The 12217-nt window shown below is 32.8% G+C and overlaps 2 protein-coding genes across 2 annotated transcripts; one reads left to right on the top strand and one right to left on the bottom strand.

Annotated features, from left to right (window-relative positions):
• The first annotated feature begins 1668 nt into the window (after positions 1 to 1668).
• On the top strand, positions 1669 to 3519 carry LOC119611388. The gene is made up of 3 exons (XM_037966952.1): positions 1669 to 1723; positions 1898 to 2734; positions 2963 to 3519. The coding sequence occupies exons 1-3, from the start codon at positions 1669 to 1671 to the stop codon at positions 3517 to 3519; spliced, it is 1449 nt and encodes a 482-aa protein (XP_037822880.1).
• Positions 3520 to 7065: 3546 nt separating this feature from the next.
• LOC119611389 (odorant receptor 67d-like) lies at positions 7066 to 9731 on the bottom strand. The gene is made up of 4 exons (XM_037966953.1): positions 9489 to 9731; positions 8891 to 9411; positions 7345 to 7534; positions 7066 to 7275 (listed from the first exon to the last, which is right to left on the bottom strand). Exons 1-4 carry the CDS (start codon positions 9729 to 9731, stop codon positions 7066 to 7068), a joined length of 1164 nt encoding a protein of 387 aa, XP_037822881.1.
• Positions 9732 to 12217: the final 2486 nt, after the last annotated feature.

The following is a 12217-nucleotide window of genomic DNA, read 5'->3' on the forward strand; positions in this document are numbered from 1 at the left end:
CTCCCAAAAATTAAAAAAAATTATTAAATTTGGCCATACTCTTCATAAACCTATTCAAAATAGTTGTAATCATTACAGAATTTTACCTAAAAACTTCCCCTCTACGACACGGTTTAACACTATGTTAAAGACAAAAGTAATCAACTAATTTGATTTTATTAAATCAAATTAACTTCAAACACTATCTATTAACTAGATCTGATAATTTGACTGCCTTAATAATATTTTCAACGGCTTCATGAAAAAACTCCCCACAAAATAACTCCTCAAAACAAAAAAGGAAATAACTCCCTAAAAATTTGTTCAGAAAGCAATAACAATGAAATTTGGGGATTTAATTCCCTTCTTGGGGAATTGTGGCACATTTAAAATAATAAACAAATATTTTCTCAAAATTCAATAAAATGAAATAAATTTCTAAAAATATTTTTGGGGAGTTATTTAATTATATTACTTTTATCAAACGAAATAAAAAAAAATATATGTTTGATAGACGGCCTTCGGCTGGGCGCAAGGATTTTCTCCTCTGTGGTATATATTGGACATCAGCTTCACTTTCCGTGTATCAAGTGCGTTCGGCCTTAGGCCGGCTATTTAGGAAATCTTTACTAATTGAAGCCGGTTTTGGAAATATTACAGAGTGGTAAATCATTACGTCCGGCCGTATACCTTCTATTTAATGCATATTTATTAAGCGAAACCGTTGTTGCACGGCCTTCGGTCGGGCGCATGAATTTTCTCCTGTGGCCGGTTTTGGACATATTACAGAGTGGTAAATCATTACGTCCGGCCGTAGACCACCTATTTAAAGCATATTTATTAAGCGAAACCGTTGTTGAAAGGCCTTCGGCCGGGCTCAAAAATTGTTTTGGACATATTGCAGAGTGGTAAATCATTACGTCCGGCCGTAGGCCATCTATTTATTAAGCGAAACCGTTGTTGAACGGCCTTCGGCCGGGCGCAAAAATTTTCTCCTCTGTGGTATAGGGGACACCCTCTTCGCTAAGAATACACTGTAACAAGAGCGTTCGGCCTTAGGCCGGCTAATTAGGAAATCCTTACTAAGCAAGGCCGGTTTTGGACATATTACAGAGTGTCAAATCCTTACGTCCGACCGTAGGCCGTCTGTATTGTGCATATTTATTAAGCGAAACCGTTGTTGGACATATCATAAAGTAGAAAGTTTATAAGCCCGGCCGCAGGCTGTCCATTTAGGAAATCTTTATCGAATCGATTAAACTGAAATATATCAAACTTTGAAGCCCTCGAAAACCTACTTGTTCCATAATTTGTTCTTTTTTATCTCCATATGTCGAGTTTTTAAATGGGAACTTATTTCATTTTTAAATTAGTGATTTGTTTCACATGAAATAAATCCCCAAAAATGGAGTGTTATTTCATTACAATTTAGGGAGTTATTTCATTTTGTTGGGGCATTTTTTTTCATTTGGGAATAATGAAATAAGTCCCCAAATTTGAGAAGTTATTTCATTTTTGTTTTTGGGGAGTTATTTCGTGGCGTAACTCCCCAACGCCTTCTTTTGACTTTACCAAAAATAAACGGAAGTAATATTACAAAGCAATTAATGTAATTGACACTAAATCCTATATAAAAAATATTATAAAACAAAACCTCTTCACACTCAGTTTATAGTTTAGTTGAACAAAATGTCGTCAGATAAATCACGCATTATATTTACAATAGTTTTACTCAGCTTACTTAGTAATAAAAGAATATTGGCTAAAACTAACCATAGTATGGTGGAAGTAATTAATAATATTAACGAAAATTCTAAATTAAATCTCAATGTTTTAATAAATCTACAAGAAAATGTAAAAATTAATCAAAAAATTACGGAAATAGCCAAATTAATACAAATGCCCAAAATAATTATAGATAAAGCTAACTATAGCAAAGTAGTAAAAGCTGATTTAATGCAAGACTTTAAACCTCTATATGAACAATATAATAGTGAATGTTTAGCTATAGTTTGGCTTAACGTAAAACAAATTAATAACACTTTTCAGTTATTGGAACGCTTATTGTGGCGAAGACATTTTAAGGATATATTATTGATATATGAAAGAGAATACACAGAGAAGCTGTTAGACTTTAACAGCCAGCTATTACAAATATTTCAAAATTGCTGGTCCAAAGGTTTTATATCGGTATTATTGTGGTCACAACAGCACCTGTACACCTATCATCCTTATCCCCATATAAAAGTTCGGCAACTCAGTAATGTTGGACAATTCTGGGATAAAACTCATTTAAATAATTTTCATCAACGTCCGTGCCTTTTACCTTTCTTTCAGTTTCCCAATCAGTGCTATTCGTATAGAAATCGTCAAGGTCAACTGATTCGCACCGGTTACTTCTACAAATGGTTACAATTATATTTACAATACTACAATGCCACCATCGAACATTATTCCATCGATGTATGGTCGAGTAATGTCAGTCAAAAGGAGAGTTTAGAAGCCCTTACAGAAATGGGCTTCTGTTTGATACCAATATATTTACTCAAATTTAAGGATTATTTTGACACTAGCAATGTTATGCATTTGAGTAAAGTAACACTAATGGTACCTAATGCCAGAGAAATAACATCTAGTTTATATCTGATATTGCCCTTAATGCATTATATAGGTTTGATAATTATGGCAAGTACTATTATGTTATTCGTTTTAATGTATTATATGGAATATACTACAACTAAAGTAAAAGATTTAAGTAAATTAGTTATGACAACTTTTAGCATAATCTTATTTCTTTTTAATGGATTTGGAAAAGAAAATAAAACAATAAAACATTTTCTTTTACACTTACTGTTCCTATTTACGGGTATATTTCTCACCACCTACTACAGTTCTACTTTGTCCAGCCTGCTTACCTCTAAGGTATATGAACCGCAACTTAAGACATTTCAAGACATTGCTCGTACCCGTTTGACTCTATTAGAATATACGGCCGATGTAAATTTTATGCTTGAAATAAATATACCCCAAAGCATAAAACAACGTATACATACGGGTAATAATGCTGAATTATATACTAACCGTCAGAAGCTGAATATGACCTATATGTATACCGTGCACGATGAATTTATGGATTATCTATTATTCCAGCAATATTATCTCAAACATCCAATTGCCCGTAAACTAGATGAGGCTTTATTCTATCGTCCACTTTATGTAACCGTTCCCCATCGTTCCCCTTTAATTGATCATCTTAATAAATATTTAATGCGTATATTTGAAAGTGGTTTGGTGCAAAAGTTTCTTATGGATACAAAGTGGGATGGTGTATTGAGCGGCAATATAAAACTTATGTTCGATATAGAATTGGAGAAACCTTTAAGTTTGAAGTATTTATATTATGGTTTTGCAGTTTGGATTTGTGGTTTGCTGTGTGCTCTCATAACATTTGTAATTGAGTATGAGATTTTTGCCTTTAAAGATGGCAGACGTCCATGGAAGTGGATCAATAGAGTTAATGAATTTATGTTTAAGTTATAATTTAAAATTTAAAATTATCAGTTCATAACATTGTGTTTATAAAATATTAGAAAATTTTGATTTGAAAATATATTTATGATCGGTTCAATACGAATCAAACAATTTATAGTTTTAATTTGGACAACAAAGATAGAAAACCTTCGTCGTATGCACGAAAGTACATAAACTGCGTAATCAGTTTTTTCATTTTTTATTTAAAGGAATTTAAAATTTGAGGTACATACTATTTACAAAAAATTTTATTAAATTGTATTTGTATTCACCCTTTATACCTAATATAAACGAAAAATGTCGTACATGCTATGAAATGTTTCATGGTTTTCACTTGTTTCATAATTTTTACGAAATTGTACGAAATATTTTAGTAAAATGCAAAATTATAAAAAAATCGTTTATTTTTACGAAATATTTGTATACCCTACACCACTATAGTGGGGAGGGTATTATACGTTTGTGCTGATGTTTGTAACACACAAAAATATTGGTCCTACACCCACCTTAAAGTATGCCGATCGATTCAGAATCATTTTTTGAGTCGATTAAGACATGTCCGTCCGTCCGTCTGTCCGGCTGGCTGGTTGTCCATGTAAACCTTGTGCGCAAGGTACAAATGGCACAAATAAGTTTTATATAAGTATAAATGACACTGCCGATTTTCGCAATGATCGGTCCTTATTTAACCCTAGCCCCCATACAAACCCCTCTTCAAAAAATGTCTTATACGTCTAAAATTGACTTGTAACCATTTATATCGCAATGAAACTCAACAAAACTAACTGGAAACATATCCTTTTAACAAATTTAATGAGGATCGGCCCATGTTTGACCTATACTCCTATATGAAGCCTCATTTAGAAAATTTGTTTTTTATCAAAAAATTGCTTACATACTTTGCAATTAAGGTAAAATTCAACATAAAAGTTTCGTTATGAAAAATAAAAATTTTTAAAATATACTCATGGTGTAGGGTATTATATGGTCGGCCATGCCCGACTATACTTTCCTACTTGTTTTAAAAATGTAAATTTAAAATTATATACCCCACGCCACTATAATGGGGAGCGTATTATGCATTTGTGCTGTTGCTTGTAACACCCAAAATATTGATCCACCTTACAGCATAATAATCGGCTCAGAATCGATATCTGAGGCGATTGAGCTATGACCATGTCTATACGTCCATCTGGCCACCTGCCTGCCTGTGTCTGTCTGTCAGCCTATCTGTCTGTCTTTCCGTCTGTCTTTCCGTCTGTCTGTCTGTCTGTCCGTCCGTCTATCTGTTGCCAACCTGTCTGCCTGTGTCTGTATGTCTGTCTGTCCATCTGTCGCTTGTCTGTGTGTCTGTCTGTCCGTCTGTATGTCCATGTAAACCTTGTGGCATGCTACATGTCACAATTTTCAAGATAATTTGATGAAATTTGACACATACACTTCTCTTGACCCAAAACTGCCGATTTTGACCCTAGCCTCTATATGAAGACCCCTTTAGACTTGCAGGTAAATTCACTTTTAATCACTAATATGGAATTCTACATAAAACACTACAATGTTATCGTAAATCGCTCTAGCAAAATTTATTCATATAGGATATTTACCGTTGCCACCATGCTCATGTGTACAACAATCTTGTGGTACGGTGTAATCGGTCTAACATACTTTTAAGCATTTTCCCGTTGTGCGACGTTTGTTTATTTTTATACTATTCACTATTACTCTTAAATATTATTTAACACCTCAAAGAAAAATTATTTAAATTTTTTTTTTAAAGAACAAAATTCTATCACTGGCACATGTGAGTGTTTTAATAATAAAAGCGACTAATTGTTAAACACATAACATTATAAATAATTAATCTTTAACAACAGATGTTTTGTTTAGTTTTCAAAAAACTACAATTATTAAATATAATATTTATTTATTTATATTTATTATAGAATAAAGTCGAATGTATTCAACTAGAATAGAGTAAAATGTATTCGGCTAGAATGGAGTTGAATGTATTCGACTAGAATATATTCGGCAGGAATAGCGTCGAATGTATTCAACTTGAATAGAGTTATATGTATTCGACTAGAATAGAGTCGAATGTATTCGACTAGAATAGAATCGAATGTATTCGACTAGAATAGTGTCGAATGTGTTCGAGTAGAATTGAGTCAATTATATTCGACTAGAATAGAGTCGATTGTATTCGACTATATAAGGTCGATTGTATTCGACTAGAACAGAGTCGAATGTATTCGACTAGAACAGAGTCGAATGTATTCGAATAGAACAGCGTCGAATGTATTCGACTAGAACAGAGTCGAATGTATTCGACTAAAACATAGTCGAATGTATTCGACTAGAACATAGTCAAATGTATTCGAATAGAACAGAGTCGAATGTATTCGACTAGAACAGCGTCGAATGTATTCGACTAAAACATAGTCGAATGTATTCGACTAGAACATAGTCAAATGTATTTGACTAGAACAGAATCTAATGTGCTATACTAGAGTCGAATGTATTCGACTAGAATATAGTCGAATTTATGCGACTAAAATATAGTCGAATGTATTCGACTACAATAGAGAATAGAGTCAATTGTATTCAACTAGAACAGAGTCGATTGTATTCGACTAGAATAGAGTCGATTCTATTCGATTAGAATAAAGTCGATTGTATTCGACTAGAACAGAGTCAAATGTATTCGACTAGAACAGAGTCGAATGTATTCGACTAGAACAGAGTCGAATGTATTCGACTAGAACAGAGTCGAATGTATTCGACTAGAACAGAGTCGAATGTATTCGACTAGAACAGAGTCGAATGTATTCGACTAGAACAGAGTCGAATGTATTCGACTAGAACAGAGTCGAATGTATTCGACTAGAACAGAATATAATGTGTTAGACTAGAACACAGTCGAATGTATTCGACTAGAATAGAGTCGAATGTATTCGACAAGAATAGAGTCGAATGCACTCGACTAGAATAGAGTTGAATCTATTCGACTAAAATTGAGTAGAATGTATTCGACTACAATAGCGTCGAATGTATTCGACTAGAATAAGACGAATGTATTCGAATCGAGTCGAATCTATTGGACTTGAACTGAGTCGAATGTTATCGATAAGAACTGAGTCGGATGTATTCGACTGCAAGAGCGTCGAATGTATTTGATTGGAATGTAATCTAATGTATTCGACTAGAATAATTCAACTAAAGTTCTTTGTCTAGAAGTCTAGTGTAATCGACTACAATTAAGTCCAGTGAATGCGACTAGAATAGAGTTGGATATATGCGCCAAGAGTCTATATAGTAACGTGTATTGGACTAGAATTGATTTGAAGACTTTTTAGTTATTATTAAAATTCTTAAATAAATAGTTTTAAATAAACATCCTGTTTTCTTTTGCGTGCAATCTAATTTTTATTAAAAAAATATTGCTAGTGATTTTTAAAGAAAATGTTTCTAGTACGATAACGTGCTTTAATGGTGAACTACTCTAACTGTGTCATACATTCAAAATTTGATTTCTTAAATTTGTTATCAAATAAACATTTAATTCAATGACTCCATAAGCATCATTGTCATGGTATAAACGGTTTTTGTAATTTGTAAAGCTGTATTCATCGATAAGGGAGCCACACCGCCAATCGAAATACCCTTAGATTTTTGCGACTCACGCAACATAATCAAAATCATTTTCTGTTCGGAAACAGTTAAATTATACCAGCAAGAATTATAAATCATTTCAATGACATCATCGTTCTGTAAAAGTAAGAAAGTAAGAAAATCTTTATTTGTAAAAAAAAATTTTAAATGTTTATAAAATCTTACCGATAATTCGACTAAATTGCCCAAAGAACAATAAGAAATCAGAAGAGAATATAAGTAGATTAAATAAACCGGAGCCGGTGGCCATATATCGAGAAACATGCAAACAATTGTACAAATAATACCCAAAAATTCAAAGCCGATTTGTATAAAGATAACCCAGAAAAATGTATCCCTAATGGTGTTGCAGAAACTTTTTGAAAAGTGTTTTAAATAGAAATTTATAGAATAATTGAATTAAGTTTTCAATTTCAAAAGAAAATAAATAAGAAATTATAGTCGGTTATGACCGACCAGAATTAATACGATATTTTATAAAACTCTCTTATTTGGAGCATAAAACATGACTTCTTAAAAAGTGTATGGACTCTTGAGAGATTGGTGTTTTAACTATAGATAGGTCTATAGTTTCTATACTACAGAGAATGTTTTAATTCCAGATAGTGCCAAAGTCTATCTGATATTTCTACTGAGGTTGCCAGTCTCGCATATTAAGAGTTCTACAGTGTCTGGACTATATAGAGTTCTCAGATATGTATATGAAGTTCACGAAAGTCTTGACTGCGGAGAGTTCTATGGAATGTTAAATTGTGTGTCGACTACAGAGAGTCTGGATTACATTGACTTCTAAAGTGTTTTGACTTTAAAGAGTTATATAGTGTCTCGGCTATAAAGTCTATGGTTCTGTAGTATGGTTCTCTAGTATCACTACTATTAAGAGGTATACTTTGTCTACAGTATGGTGTCCCGATCAGAGATACAAGCCGAGACAGCTCAAAACGGCGGCGGCTGGCCGCCGATAATATTTTGCAAGCCGCGCCGCCGCCGACTTCTTTCGGTTCAAAAGCTAAGCCGGCTTAAACGTAGCCACTGATAAAGCTTGGAATCGCACATGTCTTTCAGAAAATAATTTCACCAATTTGAACAGAGTTGCCACTATTTTAAATTCTTATGGCAAATTGAAAAGAGTTGCCACACAATATTGTGCTAATATTAAAATAGTGATAACTACTACAATAATGTCCATTTTCTGCAGAAAAATCTTATATAGAGACAGGTTTTTATATAGCAGACTATTATACAGAGATTTTTCAATATAATAAACGCTTATAAGGTCAATTTCTGAAGAAAAAGTTAAATTGAGCCGACAATTTAGCCGCCGCCGATATTTTCTATAATAAGACGCCGCCGCCGACCTAAAAGGGTTGCGCCGCCGCCGCCAATAATTTTGCTCGGCTGGTATCTCTGGTCCCGACTAAAGGGAATCTAATAGTATGTCGACTGCAGTGTCTTGACTATTGAGAGGTTTATAGTGTCTCGAGTACTGAGAGCTCTAAAGTGATTTGACTTTGAATTCTATATTGTTTCAGCTTTTCAACGTTCTAGGGCTTTTAGACTAAGTGTCAAGACCATAAAGGATTCTATATTGCCTAGTCTACAGAGAGTTCTATGGTCTCTGAACTACAAAAAATCTCTATAGAGACCATAGTATACTATAGAGCTTTCTATGCTTTTTCGACTATACAGTGTTCTTTAATGTTATACTCACATTAAATATTTCTGATGCCATTTGAATATATCATCTAATGGTTCTTTTGATTTCTTAGGATCTTTTGGAAATTCCTTTAAAATTTCATCCAAATCATCAAATTTACACTTTAAAACATTCTTCATTAGGGTTACATGCGAAGCGAATATAAACAGCCATGAATCATTAGCGAAATTACCATAACCACCAAATATTACACAACTTATATGACCAACAAGTGTTATATAAAAACCAATATCAGTAGAGCCATCTATAAATGGCCAAGCGAATGGCAGAACATCAACACGTTTATTCATGAATATTAACATATAGATGGGAACAATAATTACACCCACACTGGTCATCAGTGCAATAAGGAATGTGATCAGTAGAAGTTTCTTAATCAAAGCCAGATTATATGCTAACCATTTTGTATAAGCATGGGATTTCAATTCGCATGTTTCGTACATGTCCAGGATTTCGTTGTAGACAAAACGAAAATTATTTTTCTGTTTAATAACATTTATAAATTTGGCATAGCCCTAGATATGGTTAGGGTAGGAATATGTTTTAGAAATTTGATTTATTAATAAGTTTTTAGATAAATATATATATATACCTGTACTCCAGTTCCTACCACCGAGGTAGTTTTCAAAAGATTATATACATCTCCCTTGACAATTACTTCGACATAATTGCTATAGAAGAGACTTCCTAGCGCCATATTCATGAGTATGAAAATCGCTAACGTTTTCCAATGCATTTTATAATTTACATTTATAACATCACAACCACATAGTCGAGCAAATATTCGACTAAAATTAAACAAATTTTTAAAATTTTGAGAATATTTGCTGGTCATTATAGTTGAGCAGTAGTTTATGAAGCAAAAGAAAATTTCTTATTAAATACTTTTGAAAACTGTTAGTAGTTCTTAGGTCCAATTAGTACAACATTAATTGTTTTTCTTTTTAGCATTGTATTGTACAACAAATAATTATATTCAAGAGAATTTCATTTGCCAGCTATGAGTGGGTCTTTTAGAATCATTGAACAGTAGGTTGCATATTTAGTGTAGATATCTTACGATCTTGTTGGATCTCATAAATCTTTGGTATGCAATATTAGTTCTAGATTCTGATAGGAATCAGTAATATGATAATTCAGCAGGAATTACTCAACCTCTATACCTCAATGTAGTGGAGGACAAAAATGTTTGTGACGTTTAAACCCTATATCCATCAAGATATCTCTCAATTAAAGGCTTATACGTAAGCTATATAACACAATCTACATATATCTTCTTGATTGTGATATATCTTTGATCTTGACATCATTTTACTATATACTTAATTAGGCAAATGTATGTATATCTCGAGAATTTTGTTCGATTTAAGGGTATTCTATAGTCGAGTATGGCCTAGTATAATTTAGTACTTGTTTTATATCTTCTAGTTGCCAACACTCCAAGGTGAAATTATTTAACGCGTTTTATATTAATAACACTATTTATAATTGCAATTTTTTATAAAGAAAAAAATCTTTTCACATATATGAATGTTTTAATATTATTTTAATTAAATCGACTGATTGTAATATACACAACATTATAAATAATTAATTTCTTGCCACAAATGTACATATGTATATACCGTTTACTATAAGTAATTATATGCAAGTGGTAACTTTCTTAAAAATTTTAAATCTATCGTAAAGTACTGTTGATCGATGTTAGAGAGAATAGAGACAACCTAATAAACTTTATTAGACTAGAATAGAGTTTATTCGACTGAAATAGAGTAAGTCGACTAGAATAGAGTCTACTTTAGTTGACGAGAATAGAGTCGACTTTAGAATAGAGTCGTCTTTATTTGAATAGAATCGACATTAGTCAACTAGAATAGAGTCTATTCGACTATATACGAATAGAATAAAGTCGACTTTATTAGACTAGAATAGAGTGAACCTTATTCGACTAGAATAGAGTCGACTTTATTCGACTAGAATAGAGTCGAATTTGTTCGACTATGATAGGGCCGGCATTATTCGACTAGAATGTAATCGACTTTTTTCGACTTGAATAGAGCTAATATTATAAGATTAGTATAGAATCGACCTTATTCGACTAGAAGAGAGTCAACTGTAATTGACTAGATTAGAGTCGACTGTATTCGACTAGAATAGAGTCGACTTTATTCGACTGAAATTGAGTCGACCTTATTCGACAAAAATAGAGTTGAGTTTACTGGACTAGAATAGTGTCGAATTTATTCGACTAGAATAGAGTCGACTTTATTCGCTTAGAATAGAGTCGACTTTATTCGACTAGAATAGAGTTGACTTCATTCGACTAGAATAGAGTCGACTTTATTCGACTAAAAAAGTGTCGACTTTATTCGACCAGAATAGAGTAGACTTTAATCGACAAGGATAGAGTCAACTTTAATCGACCAGGATAGAGTCGACTTTATTCAACTAGAATAGAGTCAACTTTATTCGACAAGAATAGAGTCGACTTTATTCGACTAGAATAGAGTCGAATTTATTAGACTAGAATAGAGTCGACTTTATTCGACTAGAATAGAGTCGACATTATTCAACTAGAATAGAGTACATTATTCAACTAGAATAGAGTCGACTTCATTCGACTAGAATAGAGTCGACTTTATTTGACTAAAATAGAATCGACTTTATTCGACTAGAATAGAGTCGACTTCATTCGACTAGAATAGAGTCGACTTTATTCAACTAGAATAGAGTAGACTTTTTTCGACTAGAATAGAGTCGACTTTATTCGACTAGAATAGAGTCGACATTATTCCACTAGAATAGAGAAAAAGTGTCGACTTTATTCGACTAGAATAGAGTCGACTTTATTCGACTAGAATACAGTCGACTTTATTCGACTAGAATACAGTTGACTTTATTCGACTACAATATAGTCGACTTTATTCGACTAGAATTGAGTCGATTTTATTCGACTAGAATAGAGTCCAATTTATTCAACTAGAACAGAGCCGACTTTATTCAACTAGAATATAGTCGACTTTATTCGAATAGAATAGGGTCGACATTATTCGATAAGAATATAATCGACCTTTTTCGACTAGAATAGACTCGGCTTTTTCAACTCAAATAGAGTCGGTGTTATAAGACTAGAATAGAATCTACCTTATTCGACTAGAATAGAGTCGACTGTATTCGACTAGATTATAGTCGACTATATTCCAGTAGAATAGAGCCGGCTGTATTTCACTAGACTCTAGTGGAATTTACTCGACTACATTAGAGTCGACTTTATTCGACTAGAATAGAGTCGACTTTTCGACCAGAATAGAGTTGACTTTA

Source organism: Lucilia sericata, unplaced genomic scaffold, assembly GCF_015586225.1.
Source record: "Lucilia sericata isolate MDLA Ls3-8-SP2 unplaced genomic scaffold, ASM1558622v1 Contig001441F_arrow, whole genome shotgun sequence".
NCBI lineage: Eukaryota > Metazoa > Arthropoda > Insecta > Diptera > Calliphoridae > Lucilia > Lucilia sericata.

What these genes read in the sequence shown, in the direction of transcription:
- LOC119611389 (XM_037966953.1), bottom strand. Translation starts at nt 9,731, where the DNA reads ATGACCAGCAAATATTCTCAAAATTTTAAAAATTTGTTTAATTTTAGT. An exon ending in TGGCATCAGAAATATTTAAT is followed by an intron (nt 7,535 to 8,890) that starts GTGAGTATAACA and finishes CTTTTCAAAAAG; the next exon opens with TTTCTGCAACACCATTAGGG. An exon ending in GCAATTTAGTCGAATTATCG is followed by an intron (nt 7,276 to 7,344) that starts GTAAGATTTTAT and finishes TTACTTTTACAG; the next exon opens with AACGATGATGTCATTGAAAT.
- LOC119611388 (XM_037966952.1), top strand. Translation starts at nt 1,669, where the DNA reads ATGTCGTCAGATAAATCACGCATTATATTTACAATAGTTTTACTCAGC. An exon ending in AGTTTTACTCAGCTTACTTA is followed by an intron (nt 1,724 to 1,897) that starts GTAATAAAAGAA and finishes AAATAATTATAG; the next exon opens with ATAAAGCTAACTATAGCAAA. An exon ending in AACTAAAGTAAAAGATTTAA is followed by an intron (nt 2,735 to 2,962) that starts GTAAATTAGTTA and finishes TGACTCTATTAG; the next exon opens with AATATACGGCCGATGTAAAT.